Source organism: Agrilus planipennis, unplaced genomic scaffold, assembly GCF_000699045.2.
Source record: "Agrilus planipennis isolate EAB-ADULT unplaced genomic scaffold, Apla_2.0 scaffold156, whole genome shotgun sequence".
Taxonomy (NCBI): Eukaryota; Metazoa; Arthropoda; class Insecta; order Coleoptera; family Buprestidae; genus Agrilus; species Agrilus planipennis.
In genome coordinates, this window is record NW_020438859.1 from 757,150 (window position 1) to 777,591 (window position 20,442).

General features: G+C 35.1%; 2 protein-coding genes across 8 annotated transcripts in view; one reads left to right on the plus strand and one right to left on the minus strand.

The window, feature by feature from the left end:
• LOC108741021 (protein pangolin, isoforms A/H/I/S) overlaps positions 1–13,295 on the plus strand; it is a 178,688-nt gene extending 165,393 nt beyond the window's left edge. For 3 of the 6 annotated variants that reach the window (XM_025980144.1, XM_025980181.1, XM_018475597.2), the window contains 3 exons: positions 3,198–3,434; positions 10,329–10,527; positions 12,393–13,295. In XM_025980144.1, the coding sequence (XP_025835929.1) occupies positions 3,198–3,434; positions 10,329–10,527; positions 12,393–12,692 (736 nt within the window). In that variant the 3' untranslated portion in view covers positions 12,693–13,295. The other 3 variants (XM_025980215.1, XM_018475591.2, XM_018475592.1) reach the window with 3 other exon arrangements.
• A 3,191-nt stretch (positions 13,296–16,486) lies between these two features.
• LOC108741068 (cyclin-dependent kinase 10) lies at positions 16,487–18,809 on the minus strand. 2 transcript variants are annotated; one of them, XM_018475691.1, is made up of 9 exons: positions 18,536–18,809; positions 18,362–18,480; positions 18,219–18,291; positions 17,984–18,158; positions 17,728–17,936; positions 17,344–17,571; positions 17,053–17,271; positions 16,703–16,839; positions 16,487–16,622 (listed from the first exon to the last, which is right to left on the minus strand). In XM_018475691.1, the coding sequence occupies exons 1-9, from the start codon at positions 18,555–18,557 to the stop codon at positions 16,587–16,589; spliced, it is 1,218 nt and encodes a 405-aa protein (XP_018331193.1). In that variant the 5' UTR covers positions 18,558–18,809; the 3' UTR covers positions 16,487–16,586. The 2 variants fall into 2 exon arrangements, with proteins under 2 accessions (XP_018331193.1, XP_018331194.1); XM_018475692.2 differs by having other exon boundaries at positions 17,728–17,930; positions 18,536–18,808.
• Between the last annotated feature and the right edge of the window lie 1,633 nt (positions 18,810–20,442).

The following is a 20,442-nucleotide window of genomic DNA, read 5'->3' on the forward strand; positions in this document are numbered from 1 at the left end:
CAGCTTTTCGAATTTTAACATTTTACGTTTTAGTATCGTTTGTTCGATTACTATTTAGACTGTTTAATTAACAGTTATATTAATTCAAAAGTTTTTCAATAATTTTTATTAATTAACAGATGTAGATATGTGTATTAACTGTCAGCATATCAATGAATACCTATGTTATCTATATATCAATGAACATGCTATCTGTGATGAATGTGATATCTGTGGAGGAGTGGAAGTCTATGGTGAAAATATGTATGTGGTTGATAGAGGTATTATGCAGGTGAATTATTCTCTTTATTAAAAAATACACAAGTATATTTTGTAAAAAATAGAAATATTGATGATTAAAAGTCAGAAGCAATTTTTTTAAGTTAATTGTGATAATAATTTCTTGATGTGGTGATGGTGGTTGAAAAATTGGTTACAGTTTTTTGTTTCTAACCTAAAAGGTCTCAATGCGATTTATTTAAATTACCTGCAAGTGTGTCTGGTGTCTGAAAGTTCATTTGTAATAACAACTTTTGTGGCTCTTGGCATTTCTTACTTTTTAGCATTTTAATTTGTTCTCTACTGTACAGACTATATAACGAAGCATTTTGCAGGAACTTTACACAAATTTGGGGTACTGCACATTGGATGTCATCAGGCATTGATCTCATCAGTCCTCTTTCACTTCTGCAGTGTCTCAAAAAGAAGAACAAGCAGCAAGAAAGGGCCTTTTGATGTAGTAGAAACGGACAATGTGGTATCATTCAATAGAGGAAGGATCAACAAGATTGAATTGGCAATGTCTTGAGTGCACCAGGGGATAAAACAACTAGAAGGGTAAGTGATAACAATAATTAAAATCAATTAGACTTTAATGAAAGGCAAAGTGATTAATTGACTGATTTATGAATGTATACAGGCAAAATTCTTTTACAAATTTTATGCATAGTAATTTACAACTTAGGTATCACAATAATAGAGTAAAAAGTATCAGAATTTAGAACATTTATACAAATGTTAAATGAAATATTGGTCATTTGATTACTTTGGGACTAGCAATATAAATAGAATACTTAAACAAATTTCTTAGAATGTATGTAAATTAATCTGTTTAATTAGAAATTATTGGTAAATTCATAAATCAGTAATATTCACTTTCTATTTTGAGGAATATGTTTAATTTACATATGGTTGTCTTAACTTTCACCAGAGTATGTTGGGTTGTCTAACCACATATTCAGTTTCTGCGAATTAAATTTTGTATTTTATGTGATTCTGTTCATCAGAGGTGACCTTTCATCAGTACGACAGGTCTGTATTACAATTTTTTGTGAAGTGGTTACTACAATTAATATATTCCTTAAAGATTAAAGTTTAAAGCTTCTTTATAATTATGTTTAGGTGAATGTCTATAGTGAAACCCACAAAATTAATAATAACTGCTTATGTCTATTTTAGCGATATTATTCGTTAAAGATGACAAAATATTTTTCACAAAAAAATATAAATAACGTAAAATTAAAAGTAAAAATAAAGAAGAATTCTTTTCAATGTTTCAACAAGTTGTTTACACTCTACAATAATTTATTAGCCTTTATTAAAAATAAGTGCTAGATAAATAGTTGTAGATTTTAGAGATTCATCTAGGTACTCTTGAGAAAGGCAAAATAAATTAACCTTTTTTAATCCTAAAACCTATGAAACCTTGAAAAGAAAAGTATAGTAGTATTATTTTCATTATTTTTATAAGTGGATTTTTTTAATATTTTGATTAAAATTGACAGGTAACAATATGAAGAAGTGCAGGGCAAGGTACGGCTTAGACCAACAAAGTCAATGGTGCAAACCATGCAGGTAAGTGTCTAGTTTTCTTTTGTCATTCTATTTTGCATGACGTAAACGTATTATTATTTTCTTAATTCAGGTAATGCAAGAAATAACATCGAATCTGCAATTTTTGACCATTGTATTGAACTATGAATTTTTCTTCGATACGATGTTACCTCTTGCATTAAACTTTACGAACAGGTACACAGTTTTTTCACCATTAGTAATTCATTTATTATAGCTTTGCATTTATTATTTTTGCAACGAATTAGCTCTCCCGGTATAACACTAGTGTGGCAAGTATGTGCATGTACAGGGTGTTTTACAACAGGAATTTACTAAATTAATTAAAAAAAATGATATTAACAGGAAAGAAATTGGAAAAAATAAGTCATTGTCAAGTCAAGAAATTTGCGTTACTTTTACATACGGGATAATTATTTTGGCAAAAAAAATTCTAAATTTCCTGTGGAAAAGCAACTCAAACAAATTTTTCACTGTATGCATAATCACAATTTCTTTCCTTCCTACCAAAATAAAACTGTTTTCCCTTTTTAAGACCCCCTGTACATAGTCAGTTGGTGTTTCTTATCTATGTGGAAAGACTGTTTTTTATATTTGGATGTTTACGTCGCGACACGAGAGACGCTGTAGTCAGTCTGAGGACTTGTTTTGTCAATGAATCAGAAAATGTGTCTCTCCACTTAGAAAGGGACCCATATCCAGCTTAGTTTTTGCACCAAAACCAAAAAAGAAAGAAAAAAAAAACCTTAGACACTGCTGCATTTATACAATCGTTACATCTGCAAAAAAGGGGCATTGGCAACTGTCGCCAAGGAAAGATAGACACATTTTCTGATTGTCCTTGCACTCTCTCTCTCTTTTGTCCTTTTTATGTTTCCTTTATTATTATTGCATTATTCGTTTGTTTTCGTTAAACATATATACATTATTAAGTGTTAAGATGATTATTATCTTTAAGTTTATTTTAAAATGCTCTTATTATCATAATATGTATCTATCTTGTTGANGGACAGCTGCTATACAATAATACATTTCCATTTACCTCCTTCTCTATATCCATACAAAATATCTATCAAACAAATAAAATTAAAATTTTCTTTTGAAAAGTGAAACCATTCCATCAGTATTTTCTTATGACGTTGTCACGTTCAACTATTGTCAGTAAACCGACTTTACAGACAACCGATTTTTTTCGTTGCCAAAGGGTTCATGAATTAGAATTCTATTAAAATCGAACGTAGAAAAGTTGTTTCTTAAGAAGTTCTATTTTATTTTCTAAATTAATAGCGTATTTGGTAAGGTACGGGACCCTTGGTGCGGAATCGGGCCGTACAATTTTGTGAATAATTCGATCGCCTAATTTTCAGGCACACACCTAGCGTCTACCCCCTGTCCCCGGGCACGGGCTTCCGTAGTCCTTACCCTAGTACTTTACCGATATCGACATCGAGTTTACCCACAGACCTGTACAGGTTCTCACCGACGGGGCTGATACCCCCGCATCCGGGCCTGTCGCCGCACGGACCTCCTCTCGGATCCCATCCCGCCATCGTCACGCCAGGACCCAAACAGGAACTTCCAGATCTCAATCATAGGTATCATAGGTGAGTCGAAAACAATCTTTCATTTTTTTATAACGTTAAACCTTCTAAAATCGTAATGTCGATCGTATATTATGATCAAGTACAACCAATAGTGTAGAACATGGCAAACTTCTGGTTCTTTCCACCGTTTATCAAAAGTAGATTATGTCTTAAGGGTGTTTTAAACGAATTCTCGTCTGTGTTCTGCTATCCGAGCTAATATTATACATGGGAATATGAGTTTGCTACGTTTTTACGCCTTAAACTCAACCGATCATCGTGAAATTTTGTACACACATTATTACGGGTACAGAAAAAGACATAAGGTACCTTTTGTCCAGAACAAAAATACTGTTCCCGGGGGATAAAAGCATTAGTTTTATGTGGTCTTTGACACGCATTTATTGTAGGACAACAACGCGAGCGAAACCGTGGGTAAAACCTCTCATAAAATTTTGAACACACATTTTCAGAGGTACAATAAAGGACATATGGTACCTTTTATCCAGAAAAATATACCATTCCTGAGGAAAAGAAAAAATTAGTTTTATGTGGTCTTCGATGATCTTTGACATGTAAACGAAACCAGGGGTGAGACCTAGTAGGTAATAAACATAAGAAGTTGGCTACGTTTTCATGGACTTGATTTGCCAACTTCTTCAGACAATTGTCGATTATGGAAGCACTCGTCAGTATTCCAAAACGGACTATAAGTATCTGAATCCTCAATAAGTTTAATTGCGTTTTCATCTGAACGCATCGACTTTTACCCATTATAGTCGAACGAATCGTGGGTCAAAAATGTTGTTGCGAAGTTTAGTGTACAACATAGAGTTTCTCAATTATACAAAACTACAGATGCGGCTCCTATCAGAGCCCTCCAATTAAGTCAAAACATTAACGAAAAAGACGTGTACACATCAATATCGCGATGAAACCCTAAATACGCCGCTGATTTTGTATATGTTTTCCCTGTTCGCGAGTGAATCAAAAATGCGATTCAAATACACTTTACGTCTTTGGTAATGTTAAAACACATGCCATGTATCGGTGGTGGCGTCGTAGGCGAGAGTAGTCGTCGGGTCCGATGATAGGGTTGCTGCGTTGCTGGGCAACGGGGGCGCAGTGTATTCCTGGTCTCTCCAATGGCCGGCAATCCCGTCCGTGGACCGGCGACTCGGCTGCCACTAGTATTATACATCGAAACGGGTAGTCATTCTTGTCCTCTTCCACGATAACCAATCTAGGATCTCATTCCTCGCTCGACTGCACTAACTCTTAACTCGACACACAAACACACCGGTCAGTCTCTCTTGTACGTTTCGTCCTCCAATATCCGATTATGTTATGCATCATCATAATCATCATCGTTATAATTATTATCTCATCGTTATACCACAGTGTGTCGGGTCGGTTCAATTAGAAACTCCCATCAAGATGCAAACTAGTTGTGTAAGGGATGATGTGCTTGTGTGTCAATCGTGTAACTGTTTCTTTGTAACCAAACTGAATTTAAACAAATTACGAAATGTTTGAATTTGATATGAAAATAGGATTCGTTTTTTATTTTATCTTCATCCTGTAACCAATCTTTTACCAATTTTTGGTCGACTTAAATATTTTTCCCCTGTTAGTCTTTATACTTGATAGGGTACGGTAGTTATAACCATAGGTCGCTATACCGAAACACCACAATATGTATATGCTGCAAAGAGGAGAATGGGGAAACTCCTTTAGTTAACTTGGTAAATACCAAAATCTCGCTTTTTACAATGGTTCAAGCCAATTTTCATTTGTATGTTATAAGAGCTCAGCAGGGTGTCGTAAAAAGACTTGTGCCTTGACGAAAATGTGCTTTTGAGAAATCAACGAGATTGATTCATAATTTCTAATCCTTTTTAAGCAATTTCCAAATTTGGAAGCGCAAAATTTACAGTAGTTCAAGGCAATTTTAGTTTGTATGATAGAAATATGCGGCAGAATGTCGCAAACAGACGTATTGACGAAAATTTGTTTTTGGAAAATCAACAAATGATTCATAATTTCCCATCCTTTTTAACCAAATTTCCAAATTTGAAATGGCAAAATTTCGCTCTTTACAGTGGTTCAAGACAATTTTAATTTGTATTATACAAAAACGCGGCGGGGTGTCGCAAAGAGACTTGTGTATTGCCGAAAATGTGCTTTTGGAAAATTAACGAAAATAATTTATAATTTTCAATACTTTTTAACCAATATCCAAATTTGGAGACGCAAAATTTAGCGCTTTACAGTGGTTCAAGTCAGTTTTAATTTGTACCTAGGAAATTAAAAAAAAAACGATTCAAATTTTCGTGTTCTGGTTCATGTAGAGGAGGATCTGATAAGGTGACGAAAGTGATTGAGCCCCTTGAGTCAGTCTATTTCCGCTTATTGTTATTACTTTCTTTCTTAAATCTGTTCTGAATTCGTTAAAAAGAAAAAGAAATGTTTCGAAGGCAGAAGGAAATTACTGAAACAAGTGTGACGCGGTCGTCATTATCGTTTATGGTGTGGTAGTATCGTGTATCCTGTTTGTTTGTTTGTGTCGTGAACGCAATTGTTTTTGTAAAGAACAAGAGTGGAAATGCATTTTTCGCGTGACCTCCGTACCCACACACTCGTACAAACAAACGTACGTGTTCACGTGTGCCCTGTGGCATAATACTGTATTTGCGAACAACTACGACATGTGTATGGTATGTGTCATTTTAATTCACCCGCCTTTTTAGCGTGTCTTGGTTCATTTTCTATTTCTATACCCAACTCTCTAACGTATTAAAACCTTAATCAATACGGAACGTATTGTGATAATCACGGTGGGCAAGTACCAACGACCCCGAAAGGGCAAGAACACATGCCCGATACCCCTCAGCTATGTACGTTAGTTACAAGTCATGCAATTTTAAAAAGATTAAATTAAAAATACACAGAAAGTTTGTTACCGATTGTAGGGAAACCCCCGTTTGACATTTCTTGTAAAACACGTCACAAAGAAAGAAAAACACAAATATGATTGCTTTTAATTTTTGTATTTAGTTCATTTGATTTGATTTGATTTTTTATCTTACGCAAGTTTATTAGAAAGAGAGACGTATCAGGAAGCGAAATTATTCTTTGTTAGTTAATTAATTTACTTATGTTCGTGAAACTTTCATAATTACGGAAACCAGTACTTATGTATTTATCCTGAAATTTGAGCGCATTGTTTCGTTCATTTTGCCGAAATAGGATCACCAAGCACCCTCTGCTAGTTCGTAAGGGTAGGTCCCGATATTGATCACTAGCCAGGGGTTCTAAACAGGCAGAGGGTAGGTAGGCCGCCACTAGTCGTTTCACCCATTGCGATCGTGTCAGAATACAGAGTCCTGTAACTGCTATCTGTCAACCGACAACCCTCGGGAACCTGGAATTACATTTCCTTGATGAAAAATTCGAATAGTTGCGGGAAAACTCGCCAGAGGGAGCCTACAGTTCTAAATAATATTTCGGTAGAGTCGGAAAATTATCAAGGGCGACGGAAACAGGACAATAAACACTAATTGGTGATAATAATAAAAGATTGGGTTTGTTTTGTATAATTCGCTAATGATTTAAGATTAGTAGGTACATAATTTTTTAGTTACCTATCTAATCTACTAAAGCTCGGTTTTTATATTACGCATACGTTGTATCAAAAGTTGTTGGACTGATTTATTGATATAAAATGGTTAAGTAAACTTGGATTTATCGTTGGGATTTATAAACAAGGAAAAAACATTTTGTTCTGCACAAAATCAATTTATATACGGGGTGTCGGTCTACACTGTTCTACGCCAATCAAATATGATATTAATCGCATTAAGAATGAAACACTAGAGAATAAATGAGCGACAATCTCGTTTAGTTTTGGTAATAGGATGGTTTGTAAAGTGCCTGTTATTTTTATGAAAGACTGTAGACCAGTTGGGCGTTCATTTTTGTGAAATGGGAACAGAGAAGGTTAATGCGATGAGTGGATCTCGAATTTTTTTTATTTTAGTTGACAAAAGGGAATAGATATATATATATAGAGCTACCCCACACTGATTAATTCTTGAAGCAGTTGGGCAAAAAATCTTGTCATATACATAATCGTTATAGAAGCCACCCTGTATAAATTGCAAGTAAACATTTTAAAGTAAATCCCTGCTGTTTGGCATCATTTTCGTATATACGTAATACTGTGTTTTTCTCTGTCTGTCTCTCTCTCTCTTTATAACGTATAAATTTATCTCATTTCGTCGTCCTGGTCCTTACGCTAGCCAGCGAGCGATCTAGACGATCGTTGTCGCTGTTTTTGTAATAAACCCAAGTAGCCTGGCGCAGTCAATACGAGTGCATTTATTGGTTGCAATGCTCCGTTGCTCCCGGCGTCTGCTGCTGCTGCAAAACGACGCCGCCGTCGACGTCGTCGTCGGCGGCGTCGTTGGTACACATCTATCAAAATTCTGCAAACGCGTCGTTACCTCTCCTGTTTCCATCTCTCTCCATCTAGCATCAATTGAACTCGTATTATCCCCTGAGCGGTGCGGCGGAGATCGTTTTCATTTGTACGGGACGAAACGGGATCCAGAGTCGCCCGGTCCCAAACCCTTCTCGTAATAGTCGTCGTATTATCAGTTGTTGTGTCGTACGTTGTTGATTGCCGCCGTCGACCGATCTTCTTCTTCGTCTAGGCAGTCGTCGTCGTTGTCGTCGTGGGTGAAACAAAAGAATTGACGGTCGACTGTTTAGCGGGGCCTCCTACTGCTCGCTCCTCGACGCCGGACGGACGCTACGCGACGGCCAAAACAAACGCGTGTGGGTACGTACGTACGTGTGTGACCGACGACGAAGGGACGCGGCGCGTACGTGTGTGTGTGTGTGTGGGGGGATGAATGTGCGGCGGTCGCGTATGTGTGCGGCATTTGTTTATCAGGACGACCACGTGTTTTCCGTCTGTTTCTGGCGCACGGGGACAAAGGACACCCTCAGCCATTCATATTGATTTTCTACCCCGCGAACGGCGGAATAAAAAACTTGTTGAATCTTTGTCCTGATAACATGTTGACAGTATTATTGCGCGGGGCGCGCGAGACGGAACTAATAACAATAATAATAATATCATCATATTCGCAGTGTGCCAACTGACCGACAACACCCACTCTTCTAACATTTTTGACCCCCTTTCGAAATTATCGTTTGTTGTGACGTCATTCCGCAAGATGGATTCAAACGACGAGCCTTTAAATTTAACAGTTAAGAAACGTCCTGTTGCCATAGTGGCACCTTCCTCCATAAACGATCTCAATAACTATCTCGCAAAACATAATAACAGCAATAATAACATCAATAACAATATCAAAGAAAAACCGGAAGATGTCGCGAACAAAGTCGAAGACGAGCCGCAAGACTTGTCTCTTAAAAAACGAAACAATGACCATCCTGAAAACTGTCGTGATCAAAACAACTTTGATGATCTGAATAGCTTCCGTAAAAAATACTTTTATGCCAGCCCGAACGAGGGCGGCAATAACGATTTGAATATGAAGGGCGAAACGAAAAACAGTTACAATAAAAATTCGTTCATGGAAGCAATGAAGGAGAGAGAGCTAAAGACAAACATAATGAATTCCGTCTATAAGTCGAACAACATTTACGATTATCTGAACAATCGGAACTTGGAGACGCCCGAAAATATTTATTCCGTTATCAATTCGTTGGCCGAACAAAAATTTTTGACCGCATGGTACATGAGCTCCATGTTTAGCGGCGGCGGTTTCCCGTATGCGGGCGGCTTCGTCCCTCCGAACTTTCCGAACATCCCCGATATGTTGTCGCCGAATTTGACGAACGCGCCCGGTAACAATTCCATTCTGAACAATCTCCTGGACAAGAAGGTCTTCAAAGATGAGAAGCCGCTCCTGGGAATTGATAAGATAATAAAAAACGAAGTTGAACGACCCTACGATTGTTTCACGAAAAACGAGGTTAATTTTGGTAGCGATAACAACCGTATCGATAATAGGTACGAGACAATTTCATTCCTCTGAATACTTTCGTATTTGTCTTCCTCTTCTGTGTTGCGATTGTTGAAAGTTATGTATTTTGTTTTATTTTCGAAACTTCTTTTGTTTTTTTCATGTTTTAATATTGTCGTTTATCGATTTGTTGTTGATGTTGTACCGTGACCCACCATGACACATTCTGATAAGGGCACATGCGCCGTTTTTCGTTCGATTGATGTATACCGTCGCCGGCTAAACAACCAATTCGTTCGTCTAAACAGGTTTGAGTTTGAGTCATGAGTGGTTTACAAACGATTGTGAAATTCGTGTGTCATTCTGTTTTTTTTTTTACGTGTCCCAGTGAGATTAAGGATAATTATCCTTCCTAGGAGATATTAAAACTCTCTCGCTGTATCCTCGCAAGATTGAGGAAATCTAGAGACTAAATCAGCCACTTGCCACCCCTTTTTTTGACAGAAAACATGGCGTCCCAAAGTGTCATAACCGGCGGTGATCTTCTATTAATTATCCACCGCTCTATCACAAGGATAATTCATTTTTGATTGATTGTTTACATTTCCAATAATAATTCAATAAATAAATGATTATTAAACAAAAGAAAAAAAGTTTTCTACTGTCACAGCACACCTTGCGTGTCATGGAGGGTTAATTTTTTATGTACATGTCTGTATTATTGTAAAAAAAATATTTTAATAAAGAGTTGTTTTTATTTTACGAACGATTTTAATAATGTCTTGGTATTCTTTTGTAGGTATAAGTATTAAAAAAAAAAATGTGTATCGAACTGACGTATGTACATAACGTAGTTTAGTAAATCTGGCCATTTTATGTTCTAGGGGTGCTAATTTTTTGTTAATTCTCGTTTTAGGAATCAAATAGATCAAAAGAATAACATTGGTGATACTAAGAATAGTCAAGACAGTAATAATTCCGGGGAGAAGAAGAAACCCCATATAAAGAAACCACTGAATGCCTTCATGCTTTATATGAAAGAAATGAGGGCTAAAGTGGTTGCAGAATGCACCCTCAAAGAGAGTGCGGCCATCAATCAAATTCTAGGACGAAGGGTAAGGACACTCATTTTTTTCTTTCCATTACTGTCCATCGTTGGTAGCAAACGGGAAAATGTTCACATAATTATTTTTTAACAGATTAAAAAAACTTTTTTGCATCTTTATAATTTAAATAAACGTTTCGAGAAGTAACAATTTCAAAATATGAACTTTTTTTGCTTTTTCAATCTGTTGGAAAATAACAATTTTCAGAAAAAGTAGAAACAATTGACGAAATTTTGATTTGTAAACGATTCCTATTATAGAAAGATAATATAAACAATAGCTATCATCTGTTTCTTGAGTAAGTGACTACCTTGTATATCTACTTATATAGAATGATAGTATATAACTACTTTTTCTGATGTGATTTTCTATTGTTTCTGATGTGTGTGTGTATGGATTGTGAGATTGGTTTGTTCGTTAAAAAAAGTTGATAAAACAAAAAAACAAAAAAAAAAAAACGGACGGATCACTCGATAGAGTGATGTGACGATTATGATTGACGATTGTGTTGTGTGCAGTGGCACTCGCTAAGCCGCGAGGAGCAGGCCAAGTATTACGAGAAGGCTCGGCAGGAGCGCCAACTGCACATGCAACTGTACCCGGGCTGGAGCGCGCGGGACAATTACGGTTATGGCACCAAGAAGAAGAAGCGAAAGAAAGAGCGCACATCCGTCGAAGCGGGAGGTACGCGACCGCACCCTAACATAATATCACAAAAACCGTTCCCACCCCCACTTTCTTTTTTTTTTTTTTAATTTTTTTCATGTCTTTTGTTTTAATTGTCGTTAAATTTTCGAACAAATGATTGGTAGACCTATAACAGTTGAAAAATTTTCGTTTATTTTTTAGTTTGTTATTTATTTATTTATCGGTCTACCATTACGTGGAAATATAAAGACGTTTCAGTTTTCTAAAATGACGGTGGGAACAGTTTAAGCTCATCTTGTAACATGCTCTGCTACTCTGACTGGTCATCACTTTTTATTGCTGCTATGTATTAAGTAATAATTATATATTAAATAACAACTCTCTATGCCCCGGGACTAACCACATACATTGGTTTTATTTTTTTGTGAATAGACACTAACGTCTCCCAGGTGTGTGTGGCCTTTTTTCTATTTAACACTTTGACTGCTCTAACGTCATGTTTTTTTTTGTGACTAGCTGTATATTGTGCTGTGTTTTGGGGGTTCCATTATTCGTTCATAATCATTGTATTCAGAAAAGATCATTTTGGGCTATTTTCATCTTTGGTTGTTGCCGTTTAATTGTAAAAAATTCATTATTAATAAAATTACTAATTTAAAATTTTAATGAAAATCATATATAAAGGAGTATTTTTTTTTTATATATGAAATTCAAATTTTCTATTTTCTAATTCGTCGTCTTTCGAGGTGTTTTTTTTTCTTTACTTTACAGTAATTGAATAAAAACGAAAGCAATAGGTATTAAGGAAGAACGGTATGTACAGTAGGTCGCAAAATAAATAGACCACCGTAAAAAATGTGAAATATTTTCAAGACAGCACTTTCAATAAGTATAAAAAAAGGAAAAAATACAATGCAGTCAAGGTGTTGAAGAATCAGAAATACGTGCATACGCGCCATTAAAAATTTCAAATAGAGGCAAAATTACAATAAAAAGACGTAGTTGAAGAGACAAAAGAAGGGCCCGGGTGTGGTGTGGGTGGGGTGGGTTTGAGTCGGAAGGGTGCGCGAAGGGGTCGGCCAGGTCGCAGACGACGAAGATTGCTATCGTAAAACTACTACCACTGCCAAAAAAAAAAAATAAATAAAAAAGAAAAACAAGCGAAGCGCGGCTTCTTGGTGCCTGCCGATGGGGTGGTGCACTGTTTTTGACTTTGTTTTGTTTAGTGGCACGCTCTGGGTCGCGAGGAGCAGGCCAAGTACTATGAGTTGGCGCGCCGTGAACGACAGCTGCACATGCAGCTCTACCCCGATTGGTCTTCACGGGCCAACGCGACCTCTCGCGGCAAGAAGAGGAAACGCAAGCAAGACCCCAACGACGGAGGTAGCAACCCGCACCACACTCACAGCTTACTAAATCTTTTCATGCATACCAATCACCAATCTCATCATCACTATTTTAGTACCTATTTATCACATTGCAATATTTTTGTATACTCCTGGCGTTGCCCAGCCGTCCCTCCCTAAATTGCTGCATTTTTTTTTTCATTTTTGGCATAGAAATTTTGTAATTTTTTTGGTACTTTTTATAAGTAATAATTTTAAATCAACATTTCGAATGTGACGGAGGGTGAATTTAGTAAGCTGTGAGGTTTATTAATCTGTCTCCCTATTATATTATATTTGCATGTTTGGTTGGGGGTTATATATATTTATATATCTGCTACATTTTTATTATTATTATTATTATTATCATCATCACACTGTTAATATAGTAATAATTATCTAAAACTATTTTCACATACACAAACAGTCTGGCCGGCCTCCCCAATCACACACTGTTGTGGAGACACTTCGTATGCACGTTGTTTTCGCTGTCTCGGGGCATTTTTATAATTTTTTCCGTCTTTTCTCCCTCCCACACTGTGTGGTATTATTATTTATTACGTTTTGCATGATCCGTTTTATTTTATTTTATTTTTAGTACGTTCTATGTAGTCCAAACTTTTCACTAATTTGCTTACCAGTTACAGTCCTCAAAGCATGTTACAAAAAACTACCAGTAATATAGTTTTTATTATTATTAGTATTTTAGTAGTTTAATTTTCGATTTTATATTCACTAGTCATTATTACTTGATTTTTTATCTTNAACCAGTTGACCGGGCAGTGTATCAAAACAGAACCTCCTGATAACAACGACACAACGGACCCAACGAGATCCATGATAAGTGTTACGTAGCCCCGTTTTTATTATTATTAGTATTTTAGTAGTTTAATTTTCGATTTTATATTCACTAGTCATTATTACTTGATTTTTTATCTTTATCGTAGTTTATTAGTCTTTCAAAGTAATTTTGCTTTAACTTGACCAAAAATTTGTTTTTTCTTTTTATTTTCTCTCAAACAGATTTAATTGTCGCAAGTACATGTGGGAAGAACTCTGGTCGAATGGGGGCACATTTGTGGCTCATTGGACTTTTCAGTTCAATTTTCTATGTGAAAAGCCTGGAAAATAGAAAGAACACTTGGCTAGACATTTTCGTCTGTATTTCGTGAACAGCAAGATTTACACTAAAGTGTGATGTATTCTTTTTCATGCTTTTCTTTGGGAAAACTTAGAGTTCAATGAGCCACTAGTACCGAGAAGAAAATCAATCTATAAATTATCACACACCTGACGCATACCTACACATACTATACAAGCAGCGATGCCCTTTGTAACTATGCTGAATTGGTCATAAATCATTCGCTGAATGACACATACAAACGTAACAAAAGAATTTCGAGAGTTTTTCATAAGAATGAAGATTTATAAAAAAATTTAGATAACAATTTAAATANTACAAGTGACCCCAACTGAAATAAAGATGAGAATAATTAAAGAATAAAATAATTACAATGACATATTAAAATTATTTAATACAAATGTTTCTTACCAGATCAGAAATAGCTGGAAGATTGTTGGTTTGGTCTCCAGCTCCGGTATTTACGTTGGAGTCATTTATTGATGATTTACCACCACTTTTAATATTTCTGTGTTGTGGGAATGTAGGCATAAGTTTTGGATCACACGCTAAAATTAAAAGAAAAACAAATATTAAAAGTCTCACTAAGAGATTGCAACAACACGCATCGTGGCAATTATTCACCAAGTGTCCCCGTGCATTGTTAGTCCTGCATTTCTAAAATCTGTTTAAGGTGTGTAATAATGAAATGTTAGGTAAATTCATTATTGCATTAATCTAAATGACACAAACAATGAGAAATACAAAAACCAAGAGCATACGTGTTGGGGCTTCTTTGAAGTAGCTGCTCTGCAAACACTCTTCAGCTGTTGCCCTCTTCCTTGGATCGTACATGAAGAGGAAGTTTAGCAGTCTTAGACCAGCTGCTGATAGCCAAGGAAACCGTTGTTTCAAGTTGTTATAAGGCTGTTGTTTCAAAGTGAAGTTTTGTAATGCTGGAAGTTTACTAAATCCTGGCCAGATAGCATCAGATGGTGTACCTTAACAAACAATTGTAAATAAGCACCTTTTAATATTAAAAGTGACAATTAAAGAAAGAGCTTGTCTCTTACCCAGAAGGTCCACAATGAGTTCCAATTGCTGTATTTCAGATCTGCCAGGTAATAAAGGTTTGTGACCTAAGAGTTCACCTAATATACATCCTGCAGCCCACATGTCCACACTGGTAGTCTGAGTTGGAGCCTGCAGCAATAATTCTGGTGCCCTGTACCATAATGTTACTACATGGGGTGTCATAGGTTTCAATGGGACACCAAACCACCTTGCCTTATCGAAATAAATTATGCGGTGTATTCATATATCAAATTTTGAAATCTTTATAAGAAAAAGTAGAATTCAGACCATTTTGAATTGTTGGAAGATTCAATGAGACAGTTCAATGCGGTCGGTACCCCTCGAAAGAAGAACGCCACTTTTTCTTATAGTATTTTGCGCCTTTCCTCCGTTACGATTATGTGCCATAAGTCTTACTTTTCTTGTGAAACTTTCGGGGGGGGCGCGGCCCTATGATGGAAAAAACTGTGACTGCATAGGTTAATTTTCTATGTTTACGTTTTTTGGAATAAGTGCAATGTGTATGTCTGTAATTAATTTTTTGTCGAGGTGTAAATTGAATAATAATAAAATAAGCAAAGAACAGCCGGTTTCGGTCACAACAAAAAAAGAAAATAGAGAAATGACCTGACGAAGGCCCCCCTAATTTTTTTTTATTGTCGTCGTCATTTTTACCAGTCACGACTATGTACATTCGACAGCAGCACTGTAAATCTGCGTTTCTGTATGATTTTAGAGAGTTAATGAATGAGTATACATATATAAATAAATCGATTAGAAGATAGATGTTAATGTCTTTGTAAGTAGAATTGTTCGTAACACCGTTTCTAGAATAGGACATTCAATACAAAACCTCATTATCAGTTGCTATTTTTTTTTTCTAACTGTTGCCCCAAAAACCACATAACCATTATTTTAAGTATTACATCCAAATTCAAAATGTTCGTTTTCAAATTTTTATAAAATTTAAGGAATGATGAATCCTGAAAACCACAAATCCAATAAACTCATAAAATAACATTAAATGTTATTCGGTGTTTTTATTGCATATATTTTGTAAAATAAATTTCCTTTTAATTGTATATTTTCGAATTCATATTCAAAATACAGCTACATATTTAGGTTTCAACAACAGTGTATGGAACATCCATTATAATGACTACTAAGACAAGGACTTCGTCTGCCAACAGGCAAGGGGGCAAGATGATAGAAGAACCGCTGGTAAAATTAACACGGTTTGTAAAGTTTTAATCATTTACTAGGTATAAGAAAAAAACTTTAAAGCTTGCGTTAAAATTGTAAATGCAGTAAATGCGAATTATAGTGGGACCTCTTTAAAATGGTCAAAAAATACATAGCGTGAGTTTTATAGTAATCTGCAACGGTTAATATCTGAAATTGTCGACTTACCGACCCGATACTCGTCAGGTAACATTCTTCTACTATCACTACTTTTTAGTTTTGCCGGAGTTAACGTTTTGTGCGGTCCCTGGTGCTATGAATTTATTATAACGTTTCGGGATTTCCCGAATTGCACGAGGCTAAAGCGAGGAGTGCACCACAAGCTAAGGAACGCATGATCTGGATTATGGAATACATAGTAAAAAAAGTTAATATTTCACTGTCTGAATTACTGGGGCATCCAGATTACCTGTGCTCTGCTGTACTTCTAAATGGACAAACTGAATCACGTAGCTAATTTAAAAAGAAAATACACAGGTTGGATAAAATAAAAGAAGACTAAATAATAATGCAGTGTATTTTATAAGAAACACAATGTCAAAAAATGGAATAAATGACGCAGAACCAAAATAGCTTGTATATAATCAAGCTTTGAACACTTATTCTACTCTTCGCTTCTTTACAAGTGACCCCAACTGAAATAAAGATGAGAATAATTAAAGAATAAAATAATTACAATGACATATTAAAATTATTTAATACAAATGTTTCTTACCAGATCAGAAATAGCTGGAAGATTGTTGGTTTGGTCTCCAGCTCCGGTATTTACGTTGGAGTCATTTATTGATGATTTACCACCACTTTTAATATTTCTGTGTTGTGGGAATGTAGGCATAAGTTTTGGATCACACGCTAAAATTAAAAGAAAAACAAATATTAAAAGTCTCACTAAGAGATTGCAACAACACGCATCGTGGCAATTATTCACCAAGTGTCCCCGTGCATTGTTAGTCCTGCATTTCTAAAATCTGTTTAAGGTGTGTAATAATGAAATGTTAGGTAAATTCATTATTGCATTAATCTAAATGACACAAACAATGAGAAATACAAAAACCAAGAGCATACGTGTTGGGGCTTCTTTGAAGTAGCTGCTCTGCAAACACTCTTCAGCTGTTGCCCTCTTCCTTGGATCGTACATGAAGAGGAAGTTTAGCAGTCTTAGACCAGCTGCTGATAGCCAAGGAAACCGTTGTTTCAAGTTGTTATAAGGCTGTTGTTTCAAAGTGAAGTTTTGTAATGCTGGAAGTTTACTAAATCCTGGCCAGATAGCATCAGATGGTGTACCTTAACAAACAATTGTAAATAAGCACCTTTTAATATTAAAAGTGACAATTAAAGAAAGAGCTTGTCTCTTACCCAGAAGGTCCACAATGAGTTCCAATTGCTGTATTTCAGATCTGCCAGGTAATAAAGGTTTGTGACCTAAGAGTTCACCTAATATACATCCTGCAGCCCACATGTCCACACTGGTAGTCTGAGTTGGAGCCTGCAGCAATAATTCTGGTGCCCTGTACCATAATGTTACTACATGGGGTGTCATAGGTTTCAATGGGACACCAAACCACCTTGCCAAACCAAAATCAGCTATAATAAGTTAATTAAATTAACAACAAGCACTTAATAAAGGAAAATTCTCATAATTTGGACTACTTTTAGTTAATTACTATTATGTTATATGCTGAAAAGTTATCTTTTTATTTAGCTTTTGCTATTGTATAACAAATACATAAATAAATTTACCAATTTTTACACATCCTTTGTCTGTCATAAGTAAATTAGACACCTTCAAGTCTCTATGAACTATGAAATTGTAGTGGAGATACCTTAATCCTCTAAGAACTTGAATCATAATACACTTTACTTGGGATTCTGTGAATGGGGTTTGCATATTGTCCAGTAGTGAAGCCAAATCTTGCTCGCAATATTCCATTACCAAGAAAATACTTAAACTTTCAATTAATTTAATAGGTTAATTGAATGGAAACAAAGCATGTACCTCTCTAAACTACGCCCCACTGCGACTTCTTTCAAATGGACAATATTCTCATGACGACAACTAAGTAATACCTGAATTTCTCTTAAGCTGCTGACAGGAATACCATCCCTTTCAAGGTCCATGCGGACTTTTTTGAGAGCAACAATTTTGTCAGAAGTCGTATCTTTTGCTCTATCTGTAGTTAAAATAGAGATTAACACTAAAGTGAAACCCATTGTTGAACTTAATAACTTACATACAATTCCATAAGTTCCTTCACCAATACGGTTCAGTTTTTCAAAATCAGAGACAAACCTGCATCTGCCCAACTAAAACAAATATTCTACCTGTTAAATTCATTAATCAATGACAAAATAATTATTATATACAATTACATACAACATCATTGTCTGGTATAGACATTGGCTTTCCAGATTGAAATGATGTCAAGATGCCTTTTTTTGTAATGGGTGCAGTAGGTTCAGTTCCATTCTCTTTTTCTCCTGTTTTGAAAGGAGCTACAGAACATTTCTATGTTAATAAAATAAGTATTTTACATTAGTTTATGCTTACATTTCTTTAAAACGTCCACCATTCTGCTCAGCTTATAAGCAACCAAATAAACTACAGCTACAACAGTTACACACAATGGATAAATGAAATCCGCAAAATGTCTTTATTGGAAATATCTGCTGTTCGTATAGCAAACCCTATTTCACACAAATAATATGACTACACTTTTAATTCAGGATTATTTTACGATGAAAAATAATTCACAAAAACATTAACCTCATACTTCGCTATTTCTGTTTGTACTTCTTCCATAAGTTCTTCCCATAGACAACCAACGGTTCTTCCTATAGACATCTTTCAACCGTATATCCATAGACACATAGATAAGCTTCACATGTTGGCCACAGCTTTTCGAATTTTAACATTTTACGTTTTAGTATCGTTTGTTCGATTACTATTTAGACTGTTTAATTAACAGTTATATTAATTCAAAAGTTTTTCAATAATTTTTATTAATTAACAGATGTAGATATGTGTATTAACTGTCAGCATATCAATGAATACCTATGTTATCTATATATCAATGAACATGCTATCTGTGATGAATGTGATATCTGTGGAGGAGTGGAAGTCTATGGTGAAAATATGTATGTGGTTGATAGAGGTATTATGCAGGTGAATTATTCTCTTTATTAAAAAATACACAAGTATATTTTGTAAAAAATAGAAATATTGATGATTAAAAGTCAGAAGCAATTTTTTTAAGTTAATTGTGATAATAATTTCTTGATGTGGTGATGGTGGTTGAAAAATTGGTTACAGTTTTTTGTTTCTAACCTAAAAGGTCTCAATGCGATTTATTTAAATTACCTGCAAGTGTGTCTGGTGTCTGAAAGTTCATTTGTAATAACAACTTTTGTGGCTCTTGGCATTTCTTACTTTTTAGCATTTTAATTTGTTCTCTACTGTACAGACTATATAACGAAGCATTTTGCAGGAACTTTACACAAATTTGGGGTACTGCACATTGGATGTCATCAGGCATTGATCTCATCAGTCCTCTTTCACTTCTGCAGTGTCTCAAAAAGAAGAACAAGCAGCAAGAAAGGGCCTTTTGATGTAGTAGAAACGGACAATGTGGTATCATTCAATAGAGGAAGGATCAACAAGATTGAATTGGCAATGTCTTGAGTGCACCAGGGGATAAAACAACTAGAAGGGTAAGTGATAACAATAATTAAAATCAATTAGACTTTAATGAAAGGCAAAGTGATTAATTGACTGATTTATGAATGTATACAGGCAAAATTCTTTTACAAATTTTATGCATAGTAATTTACAACTTAGGTATCACAATAATAGAGTAAAAAGTATCAGAATTTAGAACATTTATACAAATGTTAAATGAAATATTGGTCATTTGATTACTTTGGGACTAGCAATGTAAATAGAATACTTAAACAAATTTCTTAGAATGTATGTAAATTAATCTGTTTAATTAGAAATTATTGGTAAATTCATAAATCAGTAATATTCACTTTCTATTTTGAGGAATATGTTTAATTTACATATGGTTGTCTTAACTTTCACCAGAGTATGTTGGGTTGTCTAACCACATATTCAGTTTCTGCGAATTAAATTTTGTAATTTATGTGATTCTGTTCATCAGAGGTGACCTTTCATCAGTACGACAGGTCTGTATTACAATTTTTTGTGAAGTGGTTACTACAATTAATATATTCCTTAAAGATTAAAGTTTAAAGCTTCTTTATAATTATGTTTAGGTGAATGTCTATAGTGAAACCCACAAAATTAATAATAACTGCTTATGTCTATTTTAGCGATATTATTCGTTAAAGATGACAAAATATTTTTCACAAAAAAATATAAATAACGTAAAATTAAAAGTAAAAATAAAGAAGAATTCTTTTCAATGTTTCAACAAGTTGTTTACACTCTACAATAAT